Source organism: Podarcis liolepis (genome assembly GCF_965112155.1).
Source record: "Podarcis liolepis genome assembly, chromosome: 3".
Lineage (NCBI taxonomy): Eukaryota > Metazoa > Chordata > Lepidosauria > Squamata > Lacertidae > Podarcis > Podarcis liolepis.
Window position 1 is genome coordinate 25,449,754 of NC_139557.1, and position 24,939 is coordinate 25,474,692.

General features: G+C 42.5%; 1 protein-coding gene across 4 annotated transcripts in view; it reads left to right on the forward strand.

Moving 5' to 3' along the window:
• Positions 1-24,939, forward strand: part of CSMD1 (CUB and Sushi multiple domains 1) — a 963,313-nt gene that overhangs the window by 868,265 nt on the left and 70,109 nt on the right. For all 4 annotated transcript variants that reach the window (XM_083495378.1, XM_083495379.1, XM_083495380.1 and 1 more), the window contains 8 exons: positions 293-481; positions 4,299-4,476; positions 7,256-7,401; positions 9,515-9,595; positions 11,859-11,972; positions 16,253-16,441; positions 17,242-17,388; positions 22,271-22,459. In XM_083495378.1, the coding sequence (XP_083351504.1) occupies positions 293-481; positions 4,299-4,476; positions 7,256-7,401; positions 9,515-9,595; positions 11,859-11,972; positions 16,253-16,441; positions 17,242-17,388; positions 22,271-22,459 (1,233 nt within the window). The remainder of the gene's footprint in view (positions 1-292; positions 482-4,298; positions 4,477-7,255; positions 7,402-9,514; positions 9,596-11,858; positions 11,973-16,252; positions 16,442-17,241; positions 17,389-22,270; positions 22,460-24,939) is intronic.

Sequence of the window (24,939 nt, forward strand, 5' to 3'; positions counted from 1 at the left end):
AGGTGGCATCTGTTGGGTTGAACAGAAATATTGCTGTCACAGACCTTAACTATATACTACAAATTCCTGATGCTTACTGTATATAATTTGCCTTATGAGGAGGAGGAGCCTTGTCTTAAAATATACTATTTTCAAAACATTTCCTGCCTTTGCCAATAGGAAAAAAACTTGAGCTGGTTACCTGCAATGTTGAATATAGGGAATCATCATCCAAGCATTTTTCTCCCTTTCGATTCTGAACCAGTGTAACTGTTACTTAAAAAAAATTGTCCCACATTTCTTTTTCTTGCAGCATATGAATTACAAAATTGTCCAGATCCTCCTCCGTTTTTCAATGGATATATCATTAATTCCGATTACAGCGTGGGCCAGTCAATATCTTTTGAGTGCTATCCAGGATATGTATTGATTGGTCCTTCTGTTCTCACTTGCCACCATGGGATCAACAGGAACTGGAACTACCCCTTTCCAAAATGTGAAGGTAAATTTTGCTCATTGTAATAATAGTTGACTCTTAGTATTCTCTCGACATTATATATTCAATGAAATGAGATGGAAAATTGCAGAAAACCCTATGCATGAGGGCTGAAAATGATATCAACCACTAATAGAGATGCTCCAACATCCACGCACCACTTCAGTTCATAACTGGGCTCAAGAAACCAAGGTGCTCCTCTCCAAAATTGGGGAACAGCTTGGTTTATTACACATTAAACTCCTTCATATCCCAGATGACATAATTAGGTAAACAACTCCCCTTTCTCACATTTCTCCATCAGCCTCCAAATCCTCTTCTTTTCGCCTACCTGGCCACACCTGTAGCACATGGGGAAGTATTTCCTCCACTAGACCTAACAATGTTCGAGGATTTCTGAAGGTGTCTTGAACCCTCGAAAAATTATGCTATTTCATGCATGGATTTCCAAACTGGTTGAGTGAACTGCGTGTACAAATGTGTCCTAAGAACAGAGTCCACCCTCTTTGGTTCAAAAGCCAAGGCTACACACAAACTTTTTCAGTAAATGCTAAAATCTTGCCTCTCAGCTGCTTCAACACCCCTTCTCACCCTTTCCCCGCCAAACAACTGATCTGCAGATTTTAGCAGTTTTCAGATCACTTCCTTGCACATGTTTCTTTGTGTTGAAGCCCCCTGTGTTCAATTATTTGCCTGCAGTGGTTATTCAAATATATATCACAGTTTGCAATGTTGGTTGGCCTGCCCTTTGTGCACCTGGGTATATAAATTTATAAAGCGGTACTGTGTTGCCCTATTTATATATTAAATGTAGTTTATAACTCAGCCACATATTTCAGTTCTTTCACTCTGAATCACCTCAAATTACTTTGAAATTTTGCACATTATACATAGAGGGAAAAGAGCAAATTATTCTGTGCCTTGCCTAGAATTTCAATTAATTATACTGAAATGCTATAATTAAAATAACTTTCTCATGTCCGTAAATGGATATCCTTGACAAAAGCAGAACAATGAAATGACCAATATCATCTTCCTTTGTCATGCAAAAGAGCCAGATGGGAACCTGCATACTAAGTTGCATCATGCCTAGACATCAAATCAAATACAAGTTTTTTCAAAGCTACTAGTAGTTACTATGTTATTTGTATTGTGGTTTGTTTTTTTAAGTGTATGACTAGTGTTGTAGAACCTATGGATCTACAACATCCGAGAGAGCACTCCGGTGTTAAAGTGGAAGATCCGCTATTGGATTCCCTGCTTCCTGATGCCACAGAAAGGTCTGAGGTTCTGACTAACCAGTGTAAAAACTCTGACATGGTACTGTCAAATAGTAAGCAGTTTGGGGGCTTTTTGGGAAGGGTCAGAAAAGGCTTGCATCTAAAAGATCCAAAGTCTTTTCAGCTGCACAACACCCCCCTCCCCAAATGGATGATTCAGATTGCAGCCTTAGAGTGACTAGAATGGTAAGTGGCCAAGATTTTTTTATGTATTCAAACCTCCAATGTGTTCAATGAATGGAAGTCATTTTCTTTAATGTAGGGTAACTCAGCAAGTAAAACCACTGTCATACACTAAACATCTGCAAATTTTCCTTTTAGCTGTATTGCGTTTTGGCAAAAAACATCAATCAGCTTTAGGTCAGGTTTTTAATGAAGAAAAAGCTACTACCTCCCCATATTAACTAGGATGTTTAAATAGTTTCAAATAGTTAAATTGCCTCCTTACATTGTTATTTTGAGCATGCTCACGGAAGAGGGAGTAAGCATTTTGTGTGCTAAACATTGAGAAATCTAGTAAGACATATTTCAGCTTCTTTTCCACCTCTCACAGTCAAGTCCAACAAGAGGAGAGTCAGTCTGTAGAATCAAGTCACGTATACTCATTGTTAATTGACCTGACCCTATTGTTAAGTGGATAAAATGGGAAGGACGTTGTGACTACAGGGATCACAAGAAAAGAGAAAGTGACATTGCAGGGCAGAAGGTGATGTTACCCAATTCAATTGATTCTTTATCCCTTTCTTTGAGGAGGAATAATCACATGAGTCATCACATTCTTCTGCACAATTGGATGCACTTCCAATTAGAAGCAGATTTATCAGTGGGATTTGATCAAAAGGAAGAATATGGTGGGTTGAATCTATTTGTGCTATTTTTTAAAAAAGGTATTTTGTTGTAGTCCCACAAAGCAGCTCACAAACCAAGGGAGCTTGGGGAGCTCCTTGTGGCAACTTGCTTTGACAAGAGTTGGACTTTGGAGCCTCTGTCTCCAATTCAACTCTCCTAGGCTTTTCCCTTTTAGAAGATTAGAATTTTGTAAAAGCCAACCCTGTAGCTTGAAGATTTAGGGATGGCATTCCTCCTGCCTCTTTGGCCTCCCACCTGATGCTATTGGACTGGCACAGCTGAAAGGAGTTGTAGTCCGAAACATCTGGCACTAGATTAAAGAAGGAGCATTAGCTGATGATAGTAAGTCAAACCTCAGCTCCCAAATGCCTCCGTTTTGAAACGCTTTGGCTCCCGAACACCCCAAACCCAGAAGTACCGTATTTTTCGCTCTATAATACGCACCAGACCACAAGACACACCTAGTTTTTGGAGGAGGAAAACAAGAAAAAAAATATTCTGAATCTCAAAAGCCAGAACAGCAAGAGGGATTGCTGCGCAGTGAAAGAAGCAATCCCTCTTGTTGTTCTGGCTTCTAGAATAGCTGCGCAGCCTGCATTCGCTCCATAAGACGCACAAACATTTCCCCTTACTTTTTAGGAGGGAAAAAGTGAGTCTTATAGAGCAAAAAATACGGTAAATGTTCCGGTTTTCGAACGTTTTTCGGAAGCCAGACATCTGACGCGGTTTCCACGTAAGTGCAAGAAGCTCCTGCAGCCAATCAGAAGCCACGCCTCGGTTGTCGAACATTTTGGAAGCCAAATGGGCTTCCGGAACGGATTATGTTCAACCACCGAGGTTTGACTGTGTTGCAGCAGCATTTCCTGAGCACTGTTCTGTGGAGAGTGCAGGTGTAGTCATGTGCCCTCAGTGCCATCTGTTCATGATCCATCAACATGCTCACCTGCACTGTCCCCCCCACCAGAAGATGGTATAGGCTTATTACTGAAAGGTAACCAACCATGTGAATTTGCTTTTTTGAACTCTGCTATGCCATCATCATCATTTTTTAATTTGTATACTGTCTTTCTATCTTACAATACAAGCTGAAGAAACAAAAAATGTACATCTTATAACAACCTAATGCAATACAAAAAATGTGATAATAAAACTTGAAAATAGGCAACCTATATCAAAAAGTAACATTCAACTATCATTAGAATAGTATTAGTTACAGGTAGGTAGCCGTGTTGGTCTACCATAGTCAAAATAAAAAAATTCCTTCCAGTAGCACCTTAAAGACCAACTAAGTTAGTTCTTGGTATGAGCTTTCGTGTGCATCTGAAGAAGTGTGCATGCACACGAAAGCTCATACCAAGAACTAACTAGTTGGTCTTTAAGGTGCTACTGGAAGGAATTTTTTTATTTAGAATAGTATTAAATAGTAATAACATATAAAAGTTAAACAGAAATCCACTCAACAGTTACAATAAATAATTTCTAAACTATAATCAATAAAACAACGGCAAGCCACAGTACATAAAATAATACAATACAAATTGAAGAGCAGAGACCAGAGGGTGGGGCAAGGCAGGTGGAAGGAGGCCTTGCCTGATGGAGTCTCTCCCCTCACAGTCTTAAACGTAAAACAAATCACTGTCCTGACTTAACCATGCATCCTTACTTTTTAACACTCCCGTTCCTTTCCTTTTCAGCTCCTTGTGGCTATAATGTAACATCTGAAAATGGTACTGTGTACTCCCCAGGATTTCCAGATGAATATCCAAATTCAAAAGATTGTACGTGGCTTATTACTGTGCCCCAGGGCCATGGAATCTATATCAATTTCACCTTACTCCAAACAGAACTAGTGAATGACTACATTGCAGTTTGGTATGTGAACTTTTATTACCGTAAAGGCTTTGATCAATCTGAACTTCGCCTCAATCCAGAATAACTGAACTGTTGGTGTTCATGTGTGCATGTGTATTAGTTAGTTAGTTAGTTTGTATACAGAGCAGAATTTGTTGGCTAGCAAGTTTCTTTCAAGCAGAATAGATCTGTTTTGAAACACAGGGAGGCTGTGAGAAGGTGAGTCTTCTCTCCAACATGAAAGCCAGCCTGTGAAGCTCTATTTTGATTCTGGAACATTTCCCACATGAAGTTGCTTGAAAAAAAAGGATTGCATCATCTTTTGTGGTCATCAATGCAAAGAAAGCACTCGGTTCTATTTCTCTTTCCCACCCTTGTCCAGGGAGTCTGAACTGACGCTTGGAGGTAGTCACAGCCTAAACATGAGTAAACAAATTAAAATTGACAAGGCAAGAGACAGGATAACTTCTGGTCCAGGGATAGGGGCCTAACTTGTTGAATTAGTACCTGCAGATCTGGACATAGTAACACATGCCCTATTTATATCGCATCAGGACTACTGCAATATGCTCTACCAAGAGCTATCTTTGAAAAGAGTTCAGAAACTTTTATTGGTCCAAATCAAATTGAGGCAGCCAAGTTGATAACTGGAGCTACTTACTCCCTTTTTGAAACTACTGCATTGCCTTCCAGTTCATTTCTGGGCCCAGTTCAAAGTGCTGATGATGCAGCTTTAAAGCTCTTTGTGGTATGGCTTCAGGACATTTGAAGGGGTGACCTTTTATAAATGAGCCTGCCTCCTTATTAAGACTACCAATGGAGGCTTTTCTGCATGTCCCAACAAATTGTGAAGTACATCTGATTGTAACCAAGGAGAGGGCCTTCTCTCCAGGCTCTGGAACTTGCTATCTCATTAGTGGACTTCCACTTAATTATATAGACATTGGTTCACCAGAACACCTGAAAGCAGCTTTACTTTTTATTTTTTAAATTGTTTTAATCTTTGCTGCTCTTAATTTTTGTGGTGTTGTTTTAATGTTATTGTCTGTTAACTGTTATTAGCTATTAACTGTTGATAGCTGCCTTGAAGTCTTGGGGCGGGGGGGAAGGTGGAGTAAAAATATTTTTAGTAATAATTGGGTGTATTTCCTGAATAGCATTTTGAAATACTGTGGGGCACAATTTGTACCTTACCTGAATAGCACAGGAATAGCTAAGGTGCAGCTGCTTACAGGGCTACTCTGATGGACAGTAATTATGTCGGTGGACCAACAAATTTTGTGCATACTAGCTCTGCCTGCTAATGCCTTTCTTTTTGAGCACGTGTTGGAGAAATATGGAAATGCCAGTAATATTGGAACAGGTAGTAGGTGTCCATTACAATATATTGGATTTGAAAATAATTTTATGGGACATTTTGCACTTTCATTCTACTGTTATACCTGTCCCCAGCTGACTGGATAGGAATGGGCTATAAATTCAAAAATATATTCATTGCATAATTGTATATGCCTAACCAGCTATGATCAAAATGCCACATTTCGTTGTGTTAGCAATTTAAATTAACAATGCTTTCAGTTGTGAGGGGAGCCACTGGGGCCATTCTCTTCCCAGAGGCAAATGTTTTCCCATCCATCTGCCAGCCCAAATGCTGAGTCCTAGAAATGCCACTGCCATTCAGAGATGCCTGCTTGGGGAAAAAAACGTGTTGAATTTTTCAGATCCCTGTTTTTCTCGCAGTACATATTTTGAGAAGGATTATATAGCAGATGGGCCAGTCAGTCCTCCTTTGAACTACATACCGCCCTTTTCCTGAGTTGGTATCAAAAAGATTAGAACCACTGGGAAGGTCTAACCAGCTTATGTCTTTTGCACTAAAAAGCTGTTGATCTTTTGGTTGATAAAGAACTATTCTTTAAAGTGACATCTTAATATCTGCTCCGCCATAGGCACCCAAAACAGCTTTTTCATTAATAAAGGCATTAGTAAAATTTTGGAAATGTTTTTCAAGTGGACTAGAAAAGTCCCTGGTTCCTGGGAGACCAGATGCTCCATAGCCCAGATGCTTACTAATTTGAAAAGTTGCCAGCTTTGGTGTGGCAGCGTAAAGCAATAGTGTCATTAAATGGTGTTGTTCATAGTGTCATTAACCCTGCTAGAAGAATGGCAAAAATTGTTATACTTTTGCAAGTAGCAGCAAAACCCTTTTAATTATGGTAGCTGAAATTCAGAATCACGTATTACTTTAAAAAATAATTTGGGAAGAAAAATCAGTTTATACACATATAAGAATAGTGTAATGCCATATTTTGTTTTGAAATGAATTATTTCTCCTGTTGAAAATGCGGTTTTTATTTCTCTCTTTCACTAAGTATGGCACTGACATTTGTTTCATTGGCTGACATCAAACATATAATGTCAAGGCTGAGTTTTCAGTGACTAGTCAAGTGATTAAAGAACAGCACCTATATGAAATACCCATATATATATTTCTATATATAACAATAGAATGAAGCACCTCAGGTGACCTCATGGCAAACTATACAGTACTGAACCTTCTTTAGTACAAATATTACTTACATAGCTTTTCCAGCTTCTCCTAAAAGGTCAAGCTTTTCACATTGGCAGGAATGTACTTAATCGCCTTCCTAGATTTGCATGCAAATGAATTACTATGCTACAATTGTTAGGATTAACCTGCCTTCTTGAAGATTTAAAGCTACCATCAAGAGAAAACAGAGTTAATTTAAACCTTAATTACAGGCTTTTGCTGACACTTCTCTTTTCTCTTGGTCCCTAGGGATGGGCCAGACCAAAATTCTCCTCAGCTGGGAGTGTTCAGCGGGAATACAGCTCTTGAGACAGCTTATAGCTCAAGCAATCAAGTCCTTCTCAAGTTTCACAGTGACTTCTCCACTGGAGGGTTCTTTGTTCTCAATTTTCATGGTCAGTTCTCCTCTTCTCATCTTACAAATCGTGCCTGTGAGATAGAGGCCGCGTGTGGAGCTTTAAAGGGATATTTTCTGCCTACTGATGTTAAAATAAATTAGACTGGTTTAATTGGCATGATATTTTCATTTAATAAAAACCTCTAGAGTAACAGTCTTTATTATCCACAGCCAAATGAGTGTTAAATATTTAATATTGAGTTACTTGGTTTTTTAATATTTTAATGGGGAAAAACTCTGGCCCACTTAACCCTGGCCATGCACTCCTCTCTAAGTCCTAAGGACTTTCTGGTGTTAAGAAAACCCAGTGGTATCCTAATCTCCCGTTGAGAATATTTTAGCTGCTTAGAGACACGAGACATTTTTTCACTTGGAACTTTGAAATTGTTTCAGTGTCTAGTTACATAGTTAAAGGGTCAGCGACCCGGAGAGGGAAAAGTTAAATAGCATATGTTTATTTAGGATTATTTGGATTCATTTTCATTTTGTCACACACTTATTCCCTGGAAAAGGGGCAAGGGGGCGGCATTTGATTTTAAAGAAAGTAGCAAGACTTCTAGCTATAAAATACTTAGGCAAAGAAAGGGGAAAGGAAATGAAGAACGGAAGTAAGTGTGCTCTTCATTTCACATTTCACATTGAAGGCCCATGTCTCAGAAACTGAAAAGCCATTTGGCTTAGGGAAATGGTGCAGAAACTGTGGCGTCCAACTCCCATCAGCCCGAGCAAGTGTAGCCAGTGGAGAAGGATCATGGGACTTGTAATCCAAAAACCTCTGCAGGACTACAGGTTCCACATCCCTGGCTTAGGGTATGATACTGCCCCACTGCTACAGTGAATCAGCTGACCCAGAGACAGTCCAACAGCCTAACTGTGACTAGTTAGAGTTGTTGCAATGGCTCCAGCTCAGTAGCCATAGGCTGTGATAACTTGTTGTCAGCTTGGATCTGTTGCAAAGGCTCCAGTCAGACACAAGCCATGCTAGTGGTTATGGCATGATATGTTGGTTGTGTAGTCAAGCACAGTTCCCAAACGATTTTTTAAAATATGTATTGAGATTTATGCAAAGTGTCATGGACTGGTTGGACGCAAAGGAATGGTGGGAGAGCCAAGGGAAGAAGGCTTAGAGCCCAGGGAGTGGTGGTGGAATGATGATGAGTGGTCAGAGGAAGAAGACTGGGAAGAGGTGGTGTTGGATGTTGAAGTGGTAACAGGGCTTAGTGAGCTGGGAGAGTCTGTGGCAGAGAGAAGTCAAGAAGCTGAAGCAGGCAAGGAGGGAGGTCAAGAGGCTCAGATGAGTCAGGCTGGTGAAGAGTCACGGATATCTCCACCTCCTGTTGTGACAAGCTCCCCTTCCCCCCATCTCCCAGAACCAGGAGAGGCATGAAAAGAGCAGAAAAGAGATTGGCTGCACAGCTGTACAGTCTCTGATTTCTTGGAAATATCCCTGGAGAGGAGGAAACCTAGACAGTTGTGGGGAGGTGGGAACCTTCAGTCTCAGCAACTTGCTTTCATGTAGGAAGTACCACCAGGAATGAGTTACTGTGCTCATTCGGCCTGGCACTCAGCCAAGACTGTGGATATCATATTTTTACTAATAAAGAGCTAACTCCAACTTTGTGTGATTACTGACCAGCTTGCTCTTTGACATAAAGGCATGCATTTATGGAAGTAGCAGTGCTACTCCATTTAGGAACGTTGATTCATATTCTCAGCAAGCTATGAATAAGAGCTTTCACTTGGCTTCCAAGCCTTCCGCTGTGCCCATGTTGCACACCTTATTAAACTATAGGTTTCTTTCCGGCTTCCCAGTCATAGTTTGTTTGCAGCGACCAAGCTGAGTGCTGTTTTCCATGTAACACAAAATCAGCCTCAATTTTGTTTCCTCTCTGATGCCGCTAAAGGTTAGCAGGGGAGAGGGAAGGAGGGACTTGCAAACTTTTAAGCAGCATGCGCCACCACACTGCTTATTCACGTTAAAGCATAGTTTAAAATAAACAGTTGCTCAATGTGACATGTGAACCAGCTTGAGGACAGTTTCACAACTGCCAGCTTGTAATGAGGCTTTGTTATCAAAGAGATACTAATGCAATTTTGCTTTGATTTTGTAGCGTATCAGCTGAAGAAGTGCCAGCCTCCGCCAACAGTTCCACAAGCTGAATTGCTTACAGAAGATGACGATTTTGAAATAGGTGATAATTTTTCCTCCCATTGATACATCAGTTCTCTGTCCAGACTTTTACACAGATGATGTTGGTGGTATTCCTGAATGTGATTTGTTTGAATTAGTCTTCGGTGAAATTTATTTATTGAGTAAATTTATTTGTAGTAGTCATAGGTTAAATTTAACAAATCTTCTGAAATGCGCATTGCTGTTGCATAAGAGTAAAAGTGCCTGCTGGATCAGGCCAGTTGCCTACCGAGTCCAGCCAGATCCCTATGGGAAGCCAGTAAGCCAGACCTGAGCACTACAACACTCTCCCAACTTGTGTTTCCCAGCAGTTCATATTCAGAGGCTTATTCAGTGAATGCCTCTGAATTCATATATATTCAGTGGAGGTAGAATGTAGGAATCTTGGCTAACAGCCCGTAATAGTCTTGTCCTCCATCCCAGTTAAACATTTTTGGGGAAAGAGGTTGATGCTCCTTGCAGCCAGCCTTTGTCAACCTGGTGCTTTCCATATGCCTTTGACTCCAACCTTCCTCAACCCTACCGCCAAAACAGCCATGATGGCTGGCACTGATGGGAGTCGTAGTCTAACATTTACAGAGGTCAGCCGCTTGGAGAAGGCTCCTTTGAGCAGTGCATTACTTCAGCAGAGTGTAGTAATTCAAAAGCACCAGTGGCTGGCAACTGCAGATACACTATCAGTCAGTTCGATTATTTCTAACACATGGGTTTTGCAAGAGGTCTGAGTTGGGCTGCACAAAACTCCTACATTTGCCTGACCTTTGAACAGAAATGAAGGTGGACAGAGAAATCCTGGGATATTTTTTTTTGGGGGGGGAGAGAATCTATCTGAAAATTGAGTGGGGGGCATGATTGCATTATTTTAATCAACTGTTTTATGATGTGATCAGAGAACATGCCTTTCTTTTCTTCAGTCTTTCTGCTTTTGAAATGAAGCCATAGCTTGGCAACAGAGCGCTCAGCAGCATTGTTGCTTCATTCATGGGAAATGAGTCTACTAAAGTCCTGGGAATGCTGCTACTCCAGTAAGAATGCAAGGGCAACAAGCTGGAACATTCACAAGGCGCAGTTTCCCCAGCGCCTGGCAACCACATTTGTCAGGCACTCTGCAGTTAAGCTGTGGCTTCATTATAAAATGGGGGGGGGGGGAGAAGAAGAAAATAAAGGGGGCAGCCCTTGGACAATCTTGTGAAAAAGTAACTAATGCCAAACAACACCCTAAATCACTCCCACTCTTCGAAAACAAATCTCTTTTTCTTTCTCCCTTCGGTAGGCATTTGGCCTTGCCAAAGACTCCAATAATTATTGCTAAAACATTTACATGTGAACGTTTGTGCAGTGCCAGGCTTGGGACTCATACACAATGTGTGGGTGGGTGAAAGAAAACAAAAGTTCTTGGCGGGGGGAGTTAGTGGGAGGAAGCACAGATAGCTGTTAAGAGAGCTTTCTTAAAGGTTGTGCAGACACTTTAGTGCAGAGGAAGTATGAGGAACAGAACAAACGTTTTGCCAAACTGTTTCACTAGGGACATGTATTTCAGCAGGAAAAATAAGATTAAAAAGCAAGAGCGTACTGTTTAGCTGTCATTCTGGAGTGTTTGGCGATCAGAAATTCTTTTAATCTAATGAGAGGCATCCATTTTAAATCCATCACTAAAGTCCCATTGAAATCAATATGAAAAGATAGTCATGGCTGACTTGTCACATCCGTTTTTGTGGGCAGTAATTGTGATTCTAAGTTAGTCTGCATCCTACCCTATATGTTTGAAGTCTGTTCTCATTGTTTCATTCAAACACAACTGTAAACATATGGCATAAGTAAGACTGAATTTTCAGTCATGACTGCCAATATTATTTCCCTCACTTCTTCTTCACATAGATAATTGGTCAAATTTTCTGTATATCATCCTTGATATGTATTTTTTTCATACTCTGATTTCCTGTACTGTTTTACTGTATTCAATTGCCCTTCTATTTTGATGTGTTTTGTGTATTTTCTCCCCCCCCCCTCACACACACACACACACACACACTTTTTGGTCATAGTAACCAACCCATGGACCTCTCTTCTCAGACATCTTACAAAATATTTTCATTTGCTTTTATCTGCTGTTTTAGTTAGGCTTTGAAAAGCAAGCTTATTTTTAAAATCTTTTTATATTGTTGTATTTTTTTTTTTAAAAAAAGAACACTGCCTTGAGACTTTGTTGTCCAACGTGGGATATAAATGTGCAGTCTAAATTTCTGCGTTACAAATTATTTCAGGTGACTTTGCCAAGTACAAGTGCCATCCTGGCTATACTTTGGTTGGGAATGACATGATGTTCTGCAAGCTTAAAGCACAACTCCAGTTTGATGGTTCCCCTCCATCTTGTGAAGGTATGTATGCATCAGTGGTATTACCGTATTTTTCGCCCCATAAGACGCACTTTTTCCTCTCCAAAAATGAAGAGAAAATCGGGGTGCGTCTTATGGGGCGAATGCCTGCAAGCCTCGCGCGCCCGGCAGGAGGTCCCACCGGGTGCGCGAGGCTTGGGGCGGCAGCCTGTCGCCCGAAGCACGGGGAGCCCTCGGGAGGGCTCCCCCTGCTTCGGGCGAGTGTCTGCAAGCCTCGCGCACCCGGCAGGAGGTCCCACCGGGTGCGCGAGGCTTGGGGCGGCAGCCTGTCGCCCGAAGCACGGGGAGCCCTCGCGCGAGGCTTGGGGCGGCAGCGGACTGCTAGCTTCTAGGTGCGCGCAAGCAGTCCGCTGCCGCCCCAAGCCTCGCGCACCCGGTGGGACCTCCTGCCGGGTGCGCGAGGCTTGGGGCGGCAGCGGACTGCTAGCTTCTAGGTGCGCGCAAGCAGTCCGCTGCCCCCCCAAGCCTCGCGCACCCGGTGGGACCTCCTGCCGGGTGCGCGAGGCTTGGGGCGGCAGCGGACTGCTAGCTTCTAGGTGCGTGCAAGCAGTCCGCTGCCGCCCCAAGCCTCGCGCACCCGGTGGGACCTCCTGCCGGGTGCGCGAGGCTTGGGGCGGCAGCGGACTGCTAGCTTCTAGGTGCGCGCAAGCAGTCCGCTGCCTCCCCAAGCCTCGCGCACCCGGTGGGACCTCCTGCCGGGTGCGCGAGGCTTGGGGCGGCAGCGGACTGCTAGCTTCTAGGTGCGCGCAAGCAGTCCACTGCCGCCCCAAGCCTCGCGCACCCGGTGGGACCTCCTGCCGGGTGCGCGAGGCTTGGGGCGGCAGCGGACTGCTTGCGCGCACCTAGAAGCTTGGGGCGTGCTGAGCTCAGCACGCCCCAAGCTCCTGGTATAGCGCAGCGATCCGCTAGCCCTGGGAGAGCCCCGCGGCTCTCCCAGGGCTAGCGGACTGCTTGCCGGCACGCAGAAGCTTGGGGCGCGCTGACCTCAGCTTGCCCCAAGCTTCGGGATTAGCGCAGGGGTCCGCTAGCCCTGGGAGAGGCGCCCGGCTCTCCCACGCTAGCGGAGACCTTGCCGGCACGCAGAAGCTTGGGGCGCGCTGAGCTCCGCACGCCCCAAGCTCCTGGTGTAGCGCAGCGCACCTGGGGGGGGGGGGAAATAAAGTTTTTTCCCTTTATTTCCCCCCAAAAAATCTAGGTGCGTCTTATGGGCCGGTGCGTCTTATGGGGCGAAAAATACGGTATATATTGGTATTATGCTGGTGTTTTCATTCACTGTGTTTCATATTTAAAATTATTTTGAACCAATGAAGTATTAAGAATGAAAAGCTATGACCAAACATTGAAACTTGTTTTCCGTTTTGAATGTTCAGAATACATCCCAGCTGCATCCCAGCATGCATATCAGTACAGACCCTGTAATCCAAAACAAATGTTTTACAGAGCGATCTTACCAGACTGTGGGGGTGGACAAACCACTTTTTATATACCTGTTTATGTATGCAACCCTAATTTTAATGCAGGGATGCAAAGTTACTTGGTTGCTAGGATTGTAAATTACCTAGAAAAGAGCTTGTGATGCAAGAAATAAGAAGAAACAATTATCTGTGGGAATGGGTGAATAGTACAAATTTTGGCACTGAGCGGGTGTGGGAGGGAGCTATGTAAATGAAGTAGGAAAAGCTGAACAAAGGCTGGGAAGCGAGATTTCTCAACATTCCATTGAAAGGAGAATTGCAGCTCTAATGAGCTTTGGGGACCAAAACCAGGTAAATGGAGCACTGAACAGTGACAGGTTGTGGGATGCAGTGTGTGCTGTAGTCTCTCCTTTCAAAGATACTGGTAGCGTATTGCACTGTAGACCTAAACACCCTTCAGCGACATATGCTGAATACCACACTGAACACCTATGAAGGCTATTAAACCAGCCATTTGCTTCTTTGCGTCTTATGGCCAATTGTTCCTAATTACTCTGCTGTGAATTCTCCAGGCTTCGTTTGATATTCTTTATTTTGTTCTTTGGCCTTCCATTCTACACCCTCCACCCCCAACCCCCATGCAAACTTTTCTTTTAAGATGCAGTTTCAGCCATCGTGTTTTCAGATTCTGGCTGCCTGCTGGAAGAACTTAGGTTTGGGGTCAACTGGAAACGAGGGAGTCCCTGACCTGCATCAAGGGGTAACTCCCCCACTGGATTGCACCTGGGGAGTGCTGTGGCTCCTTGCCCCCACCTGAGCGTCCAGACAGAAGCATCTCCCATGGATCCCTTTAATGGGATTGCCCCAATTTGGAGGGGCCAGGTAGAGATTACAACCTTCCCCCACACCCAAGAGCAACATGCGGCCACAATATATAAATATATAAATACCCAAGCTTCTGGGTGCAGGCAAGCTCTCCGCTAGCCGTCGGAGAGCTGCGTCTCCCACGGCTAGCGGATAGCTTCCTGAAGCCTGGAGAGCAAGAGGGGTCGGTGCGCACCGACCCCTCTCGCTCTCCAGGCTTCAGCGAAAGCCTGCATTCACCCCATAGGACGCACACACATTTCCCCTTCATTTTTGGAGGGGAAAAAGTGCGTCCTATAGGGCGAAAAATACGGTACTTGCACTGTGATGTGCTTTCGAACTGCTAGGTTGGCAGGAGCAGGGACCGAGCAATGGGAGCTCACCTCATCACAGGGATTCGAACCACCAACCTTCTGACAGGCAAGTCCTAGACTCTGTGGTTTAACCCACAGTGCCACCCATGTCCGGAGAGATTGGTAGAACCCCCAAAACAGATTTAGGGTGTGTGCAGGGGGAGGAGAGAGGGAGACGGTTCCAATTTGCTTAGTGCTGCAACTGAATACAACTCCTAGTTACAGACTGAACATGTAGTACATTAAAGGAATGGGAGACAGAAAATGTTCTCAGCTCCAATGCATCTACTTGCTTCAGCAGGGTTGGTAGCAGTTCAAACTGCTTTGTGCAGCAAGTTGCTCAGTGAGGAGCCAGGCCAGAGATAGTACATAGATAAAGTCAGGGAGCATTCCCTGTGAGTGATGTCCTTCCATTGCTAAGGAGCCTCAAAGGTTCAGTACACTACAGCTTTTGGCCAGCACTTTCCTCTGCTATTAAAATGTCACAGGCAATGAAGTGCCCGGAACCAAAGGTTTAGATCTTAACTACACTTCAAGTAGGAATGTCCGTTGAGCAGAACTATTTGTGCTTTTCCAAAAATCTGCTCTGGATGGTTGGTGGACACCAAAATTTGCATGAGAGACCATTTGGGGGGGGGTGTAGGAGGAAGACAGAATTGGCAAAAACGCCATCATTTCCCCCTTCTACCATCAGGCTCCTCCACAAGAACCCCTTCCGTTTGTTAGGATCCAAGCCAGTGTTTGAGACTCAAGGGCAAGAGACCTCCATCACTTTACAGTGGCACCCAACCCTCCCCCCTCATTACTTATTCCCATTATTTGGAAGTGTAATGATGAGTGATGAAACATTAATGTTCCTTTCCTAGACATCTGTGTCCCTTTCTTTGATCATGACATATATCAGTCTTGTGAAACATTTACCTTTACAGTTGAACATCTGAAGTTTCTTTCAAGTAATGAATAGCCAATTAGATATGCCAACCTGCCTGTGTCTAGAGGACAGTTTTTAGGTCAATCTTCTCTGTATCTGGAATGCTTTGATTATTAAACACACACAAACATTGTGCACCAGATTTTCCCAGTTCTTATATGTTATTCAATAGGCCTGTGATGGCACCATCAATCATTTTCCTTTTATATAATCACTTATTATCCATTACTTCACTGGAAAATGTTCCAGGCACATGCACCTAATCAGGACATTCACTTTAGGCAGACATGGACACTCGGGTAAGCACAGAGTTTGCTGTGAATGTAAATGATTTTTCTGTGTTGAGGACTTTCTTCAGTTTACCATTATAATATCTGCTTTTATAAACCCAGTAGCCCTGATTCCCTAATTTCCTTCTGAACTGCATTCTGATGGAATTGTTGTGGTCATAACAAGCAGTGGTAGATAGTTTCCTTTATAAAGAAGTCTTCCATTCTTCTTTCAACATGTTATAAATTTCAAAAGTGGATTGAAGGTCTTTCTTTGTACCTGTTTAAAAAAGGAAAATATGGGGGAGTAATTGTTTTCTATTTCTCTCTCTCTCTCTCTCTCTCTCTCTCTCTCTCTGTGTGTGTGTGTGTGTGTGTGTGTGTGTGTGTGTGTGTGTACTTCTCCCTTCCCTATCCTTCTATTTTACAGCACAATGCCCAGCAAATGAAGTCCGCACAGATTCATCTGGAGTAATCCTTAGTCCAGGATATCCGGAGAACTACCCAAACTCACAAACTTGTTCCTGGACTCTTAAAGTTGATCCAAATTATAATATCTCTATCTTTGTAGAAACATTTCAAAGTGAAAAACAGTTTGATGAGTTGGAAATCTTTGATGGTGAGAAGAATTCTTATTGACTGAGCTAATCAAATGTGTATACAACTTGATTGGAGTAAAGATCTTGTAACAATTCATAACTTGGGTCCAAGGTAATTTAGGAACCGGCTGAACCCTTATGTCGCAGCTCAGTCGCTGAGATCATCTGCAGGAGTGGCACTGGTCATCCCATGAGTTGGCAAGGCTCATCGGATAACAACAAGAAATTGAAATTTTAGTGTCATCAGCCAAGTATTGTGAATTCTTCTACCAGTACAGATTCAGCAGGCGCTTTCTGTTTCAACTTTACTTTTAAAAGATGAGGTTGCTGAGGGTCTCTCCCCACCCCCACTTTTCCTATAATAATAAAAAAAATCAAAACCTTGCCACACTTCAGGCAGCAGCTTGAGACCCTTCAGCATTCCAACAGTATCCATGGGACAATCTGTCCCAGGAACACTGCTGCATTGCTGCAGATGGCCAAGCTACTGCTTGAAGTGGTTACATTTTTTGTTCGTTTTTTAAGCGGAAATAAGAAAGATACACACACCCATTTCATCTTTAAGAAGACGGCCGTCAAGCCCAAAACAAATTCTTATAATGTGCCCCTCTGTTCCCAAGGATTAATCCAATCTTCAGAGGGCACCTCCCCTCCCCACCCATGTTTTCTTTTACATGAATGAAAACACACTGCCAGACTAAAATATTAATGCATACAGATTGGTTTATCAGAATTTGTGTAAGTTTTGATATTCCATAAAAAGATTTCTTAAAGATATTCTTTGTTGTCTTCATCATCATGATGTTTTTTTTCCCTGCAGGTTCTTCTGGACAAAGCCCTTTGTTGGTTGCGTTGAGCGGAAATCACACCGGGCAGCTTAACTACACAAGCAAATCCAATCAGTTGTATCTGCGTTGGTCAACTGACCATGCAACGAGTAAGAAAGGATTCAAGATACGTTATTCAGGTTAGTAGCCATAACCTTGGAGGCCATAATGTTGGAGGGGTGGCCAACTTTCAATATAGCTCCAAAGCTGGAAAAGTTTTGCCAACCTTGTATAGGTGGATGATTAATTAGTAGTAGCAACGATAGTAGCATAGAACTTTGCTTTCTATTGGATTCTGCTGAATGTTTCCAGCACCTTCAATAAGAAACTGTGGTGGAAATACTCTCACTGCCCTGGGATCTTTTTATAATGGGCAGTATATCAATTGAAATAAAAATATTTTGCTACAAAGAAGACAAAATCCCTGCATTGTTAAGACTAGTCATGCATGTGGGTAAAATTCCTTCTGAGTCCTGTCAACTGATAGCTAGCATTTGTCAATCAGAAAGTAACAAACACTAAAACTGGGGTGGGAAAATTCTCCAATAATGTGGATTAGTAATTTTATATTCAAGACATTTTTATTCTGTCCTTCCTCCAAGAAACTAAGGAAAGCGTACTTCTGCAGCCATCCACCTTGCTGCTCATTTGAACCTCACAATCGCAAGTGGCCCAGTCAGAGAATTGCCTGGCTGTGAAGATTTGAACCAAGGTCTCCCCAACTGCAGTCTAGCACTCCAAGCTGAATGCTATGCTGGCATGCTCTTCCTCACACTGATTGGTTTATGATGAATCGGGGGCTCAAGTGCATTTCTATAGATTGTGCTGTCTTCACGCTACATGGAAACTTAACTACAGGGTGTATACATGTTTTACACACACCAGCTATTTTTTTTAATTAAAAATACTTTTTTGAGTTCATGTCCGCAGTAAATCAGAATGACCCAGAAGAACAATATTTCATTGTTGACTATAAAATCCCCCTTCTCTCTTTCACAGAAGAGAAAGAAGAACATATGCTTCTGTGAATTTTCAGAGGAAATGTTATTGGCCAGTATTAACTTTGAGGGTACAAATACATTTTGACTTTGTAAGTGGGCAAGCCACCTTTGGAGAACAGCTCACAGTAAACCTTCTCCTTTATTTCGCTGACAGCACGCCTTGAAAGGCTGCATAGTTCTCCCCATGTCTGTTAAGTTTCACATCTGATGTAGGAGAGACAGCCAGCATGAGAAAGGAATAACAGTGAGCAGCAGAGTAAGCAATTGGGCCTGCATCTTAATAAGGGAAGGCAGCAGCATGAAAAATGGGGAAAGAAACCAGGGGCTCAGAAAGGCTATTGATGCTGTGGCAGCTGTGACTGAGCCAGCAGGCAACCTCACAACTATCAGCCTATTGTAATGATTTACTGCCTCCCTGCTTCCCTCCTTGTTCCTCCAACCATGACTTTGCACAAGGTTTGGCAAGTAGCAGATGTCCGGAAGATTCTGCAGAGTTTGGTGAGGTTTTCTTCTGTGATGCCTTCCAAAATGGGAGATATTGCAGAACGGTAGTCCTTCTCATTTTTGCTGCCAGAAAATACCCACAGAGATGCAAGCAAGTCTAAACAGTGTGGGCTACACAGTGGTCTAAGGAAAACAAATATGTTTCTGTCCTTGGCCTTTCCGACCTTCCACTGACCAATACCGTCTTGTTTGGGAAACTGCCTTACTGAAACTGTCTGGCCATCAAGCTCATTATTGTCTATACCAGCCTTCTCCAACCTTGTGCCCTCCTGCTGTTGTTAGATGCCAGCTTCCATCAGCAATAGCCAGCATGGGATAAGGGGAGTTGTAGACCAGGCTTTCCCAATATGGTGTCCTCTAGATATATTGGACAACAACTCCCCTTATCCCATGTTGGCTATTGCTGATGGAAGCTGGCATCTAACAACATCAGGAGGGCACAAGGTTAGAGAAGGCTGGTATAGACAATAATGAGCTGTTGTCCAATATATCTAGAGGACACCATATTGGGAAAGCCTGGTCTACCATGATTTGGAGTAGCTCTCCAGGGTTTAAGACTGAGGTATTTCCCAGCCCTGGGCTATTCTGTCATTAAACCTGAGACTTTGTCTTCTATGACTGAGCTATAGTTTTTCTGAATGAGTTCTATCAGGGCTGCTTGTATTTGTACTGTATTTCAGTGTATTTATTTATTTCCATAAAATTTATATACCACTTGATTGTAAAAAACAAAACAAAAACATTTAAGCTGTTTACAAAAGATAAAACAGAAAAAATACACCTCTAAAACATACAAAGGTTAAAATATTCAAACAAGGTTAAAAATACCTCGGATTTTTATACATTTAGGTATCCTTGTCTAAACAGGAATGTGTTTAGCAGATTCCAAAAAGGGTACAGTGACGGCACCTGCCTTAACTCAGTATATCTATGCCATTAAAACTGCAAAATCTAATACATTCCCTTTCAAGTTTCTGATTTCTATGACTGAGAAGATAAGCATGAAAATATGTAGGTAATATCTGGTATAAAATCCTTGCAAGCCAGAAAGGGAGAAGGACTTTCCATCCATGATTAGGGCTTGGGGGTTACCTGTTACCAAGGATGGAAATTAGTGATCTCCATAGCACTTGGCTGAAGCATAACAAATCAGGAAGATTCCCCCCCCACACACACACACAAAAAAATACAATTTACATAATTTATGGAGCATTCCTAATTCCCATCTGGGAGCAGTGGAGTCACTGCCATATCCCAACCCCAAGTGCTCATGTCGGCTAGAGTGGAACTTATGTTTGCATGTATGGGGCTAAGAGTGGGTTGCGATGCCCAGATCATGCCCATTGCCAGTAGCTGGAGCGGCTTAGGTGCCCACCAGTTCTTTGCTGGCCCAGCTCCCTTCCTTACCCCCTCCTTATCCCAGAAACACCTGCTGGCATTAGCAAAAGTGCAGAAGAGGCCTCCCACTACTGGAGCCTGGGGGAACCATGCTGAGCCTGGCAGAGGGATACCTTGGCTACCCACAAACCCAGCCCAGAATGGTGAATCGAGGGTTTGAAATGCTTCATTTTCTAGGCTATAGAGTCTGGTTTTTATTTTAATTTTCCTAGGTGCAGAGTATATACACAGTATTGTACCCATGCATGAATGCTTTTAGGACAAGAAAGTCCATCTTGTATATGTATACATAACTTCTCACTGGATTCAGTGGAGCTTACTTCCAAGTAAGCACACTCGGCAGCATTTTCCTAACAAATGTTCATGTGCAGAACGGCGGGGCCTTGAAAAGTTTAAGGAATATGCCAGTCTAAATGACACGGTCTTGTCTGAAAGTTTTGCTATGCTATTGTTAATGTGTGGCACTAGAGGCCGAGGAGATAAACACGAGAGTTTTTTTTAGTTTTCCCTCAGGCTGTTTACTGTGTTGCTCTGACAGCCCTCCTGCATAGGCAATGTCACTGTATTATGCAGGCAGTTACTGACTGTTGTTTAGAACGGACTTTTTTTTTAATATAGAAGGAGGGAGGAGGGAACCGAAATGACAGAAGGCTATTTGAAGTCACGCAAAAAGTATAAGATGGAGGGTGGGAATGAAACTATTGTTGATACCAGAGCCTGTTACTGGGACATTCCCTAATTCAGAATAGTGAGAAAATGTTTCTATTTTCTCAGAATGAATTTTGTGACCATGCTAACATAAGAAAACAATCCTATACACAACAGAAGCGGGGGAAACTTAGGACTGGGGGCTGAATTCAGCCCTCCATTATGATTTTTCTGGTCCTCGGTAGAGGCAAATTTAGGGAGGCACGAGTGGTGCAGCTGCATTGGGCGCTGAGCCAAGGAGGGTGTCTTCTCAAAGCCCAGTAAGTGCTTGCCCAGCTCCTACAGGGTCCTCGGGTCCTCTTGCCTCCTTCCCAAAGCTGTGCTGCCAGGCAAGCACTTAACTGGGCTTTGGGAAAGAGGTAAGGGGGCTACAGGACCCTGCCAGAGCCTCGTGCCTCCTTCTCAAAGCCCAGCTGAAGCTGGCGCCACAATTTCAAAGTCTGCTATTTCCCCCCCCCCCATCGGAACTATTGGTTTTATGCATAAGTAATTTATGCAAATATAATCAATTAACTAAAACTGAAATGATTACTTGATTGATTAAGATGCCTTTAACGTTTTGGTCTGCTCTAGATAAGGGGAAATTTGTGCAAGCCAGCATGTTTCTTCATGTCTGTGTGTACTGGCTTAATAAATGAACGTGCAAATGGGTGCTGCCCCCTTCTTTTGTGGCACTGCAGTGCTCCATACAGCACTCTGAGCACTGTATGTCCATCCGGAAGAGCCCCTGGGATCTGCTTGGGGATCTGGAGAACAAACACAACATAGACTCACCTGCATCTCCCCAGTCATCTAATTGGCATCATTTCTGGTGTGTTGTATGACTTGTATCCAGTTCTGCAGCTCACGCAAGGGAGCTTGTGCAAGGAGAATTCCCCATTCTGGCCTCCCAAATGCATGCTTTGCGCCGCCGCCCTCCCAAAAGCCTTTCCTGAGAGGCTTCTCCCTTGTGTGAGCAAACCCCAAAGATCTGATTACACATAGCCCAAGATACTTGATGGGCTCATGCAGCAGCCCTCATGCAGCAGCCCATTAGCTCACCTTCATACAATAGGGCCATTGAACATTTTCACACTGGAGCCTTAAACAAATGTTTGCCCAAAGCACTTTGAAATGCAAATGTAAAAACTTAACATTTGAATTAGAATGGTTTCTTCTAATTTCTATTGCACATCAACAATGATCGAAGAAATTGTACATGAGAGGCTCAAAAGCATATTACATTTCACATGCAAAGATATCCTGCTGCTTACTTACAGACAGTTGAAATAGGTTTTCAGTTTAGTATTATTCTCTAAGTGCCTTTCATATGGATTCTGATTGTGAGGCTAGAGCCTGAGTTCACGGGTTTTCAAGCCATAACCAAACATTGCATTTTATTTAATTGCTTCTTTTATGCTTCCCCCTATAGCTCCTTACTGCAGCTTAAACCATATTGTGAAGAATGGTGGAATTGTAAATAAAACCAGGGGTACAGCTGGCAGCACCGTTCGCTATTACTGTAAACCTGGATATAGAATAATTGGCCATAGCAATGCAACTTGTAGGCGTCACCCAAATGGCATGTATCAATGGGATTTCCCTGTTCCTCTCTGTCAAGGTAAGATCCTGTTTCTTAACAACACATGCACACACAAAAAATTGAAATTATGGTGGTATCACAGGTTTTTAGAGTGGAGGAAACCCTGACCCTTAGTCTTTGTTTCTTACACCTACCCATTTATGCCACCTAAGCATGAATAGAAAGCCTGTTGTTATGTGGAACTGCCTCCACTGATTCTGCTGGCACCCATTTCACATAAGAAACTGAATAGGAATGTTATGTTAATAAATAGTGAAAGATTAATGTGGTAATTTGAATGCCCAAGAGAAAACAGTCCTTTAACCGCAACAGCTTCTCCTGAAGAGACATGCATTTGAAGTCATTGTGCATTTTAAACTGCAGCTTGTCTCTTCAGCCTTGAGAATAGCATCCTTTCCTTGCACACTGCGGACATATACACTAAGAATATTTCATTTCGAGGGTACAATACGCCTTGTCAAATTATATATCGCCTTGAAGTCCTTAAGATAGCTCTGTGAGGTCGGCCACAATTCTTGTTTCCTTATATTGTAGATGAGTGACTTATGGTTTGTTTAAGGACACCTAGATTTGAACTGGCTGTTTCCTGGATCACATCTCGCTTGCTTTCAATTATGGCTATAGTAGAGATCTTCAGACATGTAATTGTCATCCCTCCCCACCTTCAACCTGCCAGCACCCAGCCAAAATTCTTACACAAATACATTTTGGCCTTAACGAAAACAAATTATTTTTTAAAACCATCTAGCACAAGACATACTAACGTATTTTTTTAAAATGGAGGATTCCCGCCCCCCGACATCCTTTCATGATGTCTGTAGTACCAGTAAAACTGATTCCATTGTGTTTAGTTTGTAATTAAATGCTAAAATTGTACTGTAAATAGTTATTGAAATGTAATTTTAGAGAACGGTGCTGTTCCTTTCTGTTTCTCTTCTACAACAGCCCTCCCCCCCTCTCCCCCACCCCAGTTTTCATAAGAACATGTTTCTAACTTGGGTTAAGCTGTAAGGTCAGGTGGTATTTTTCATTTCCCATCTTGTCAACTCAGCTAATAAAGCACTTGCTGCTGCATAAAGGACTTGACTCCCTTCCAAGGAATAATAATTTATTGTTATTACTGTTACTTTCAGCTGCTGAAGCAGCAGAAACCTGCACAAGCAGCACTACATTCAAAATAATTATATCTGAAGAAAGTAGCAGTGTCTACAGTTAAGGGTGCTGAAACATTTCCATCATAATATCAATTTTCTAGCTTCCTAGTTCTTGGTTTAAGGTTTGCTTGTTGCTGGGTTTCTCCTTCCAACCTCTTCCCCATTCAAGTTTTTGGGAAGGAAGGAAAGAGCATTTGGCACACCCACCCCATATTTTTCCATCTATGAGACACCCCCTATTTTTGGGGACTCTGATTTAAGAAAATGGGGGAGATGGCCCCCATGTATAAGACACCCCCAAATTTTGGACACTATTTTTTAGGGGGGGGGACCTAGTCTTATACCTGGAAAATACAGTAACTCTCAATAGAGAGAGAATAAAATATATAAAAATTGTTACCATAACCTCTGTGCAGTTCTCCATAAGAGAATCCATTTGCACAGGCGAAGCGTATGGAACTGCATGGGATGCCAGAATGCCAATCAAATAATTCTGTAAACAGTTGTTAGGAAAATACTACAGCATGTGTAATTGTGCACAGAGGGTAGAGATTAAAACCATGTTTAAGCTATTCAGTCAATCAAAGCAACAGTACTAAATCAAAAATTAAAATAATTAAATGAGTGTTAAAACAGTAACAAAAGTAGCCAAAACAACCAAGAAAACAGTAGTCAGTGAAAGCTAATGCATCCACTCATGTCTTGGATAGGTTTTGTCTTGAAAGGCTGGGTAAAAGATACTAGACTAAGATTTACTTGTCTGCTCAGTTATTTTTTTAAAAAATATTTGTTTTATGGTGGATTATGTTCTTTTGTTGTATTTTCTTGCTGCTGTTGCTGTATATCTGCAATCTGTGTGGATGCAGAGCAGTTTAGAAATGCTTAAAATAAATTAAAGAGCAGAAGGACAATTCAGTTTAAAAGCCTGGCTGTATTTTAAAGAAGCGCTTAAACAGGATTCTTTGGAGGAAGCCTTGTGCTTCAAAAGTGTGGCATGTTCACAGTCTGCGTTCTTATGGTGGTGTCCTGACTTTGGAACAGCCACCCCAGCAAGTTTTGCAAGCATCCTAATTCATATTAGAGGAAGGAGCTCTTTACATGTACTACAGATTATTTAGGCTCTTTAAATCAAAGCCATTTTTGAACTGTGCCTTGAAACAAACTAGTAGCCAGTGACATCCTTAATGCTGAAGAGGTGTGCTTTCAAACTGATATGCTTTCAGTGAATTTAAATCAAACTTTTCCCTTGTTCGTGTTCTTTTAAACAACAGTGTCTATCTGCTTGCAACAGCTAGCAAGTGCTATTGCAGGCTCGTTCAATACTGTGACTAAAAGTCCCTTGGA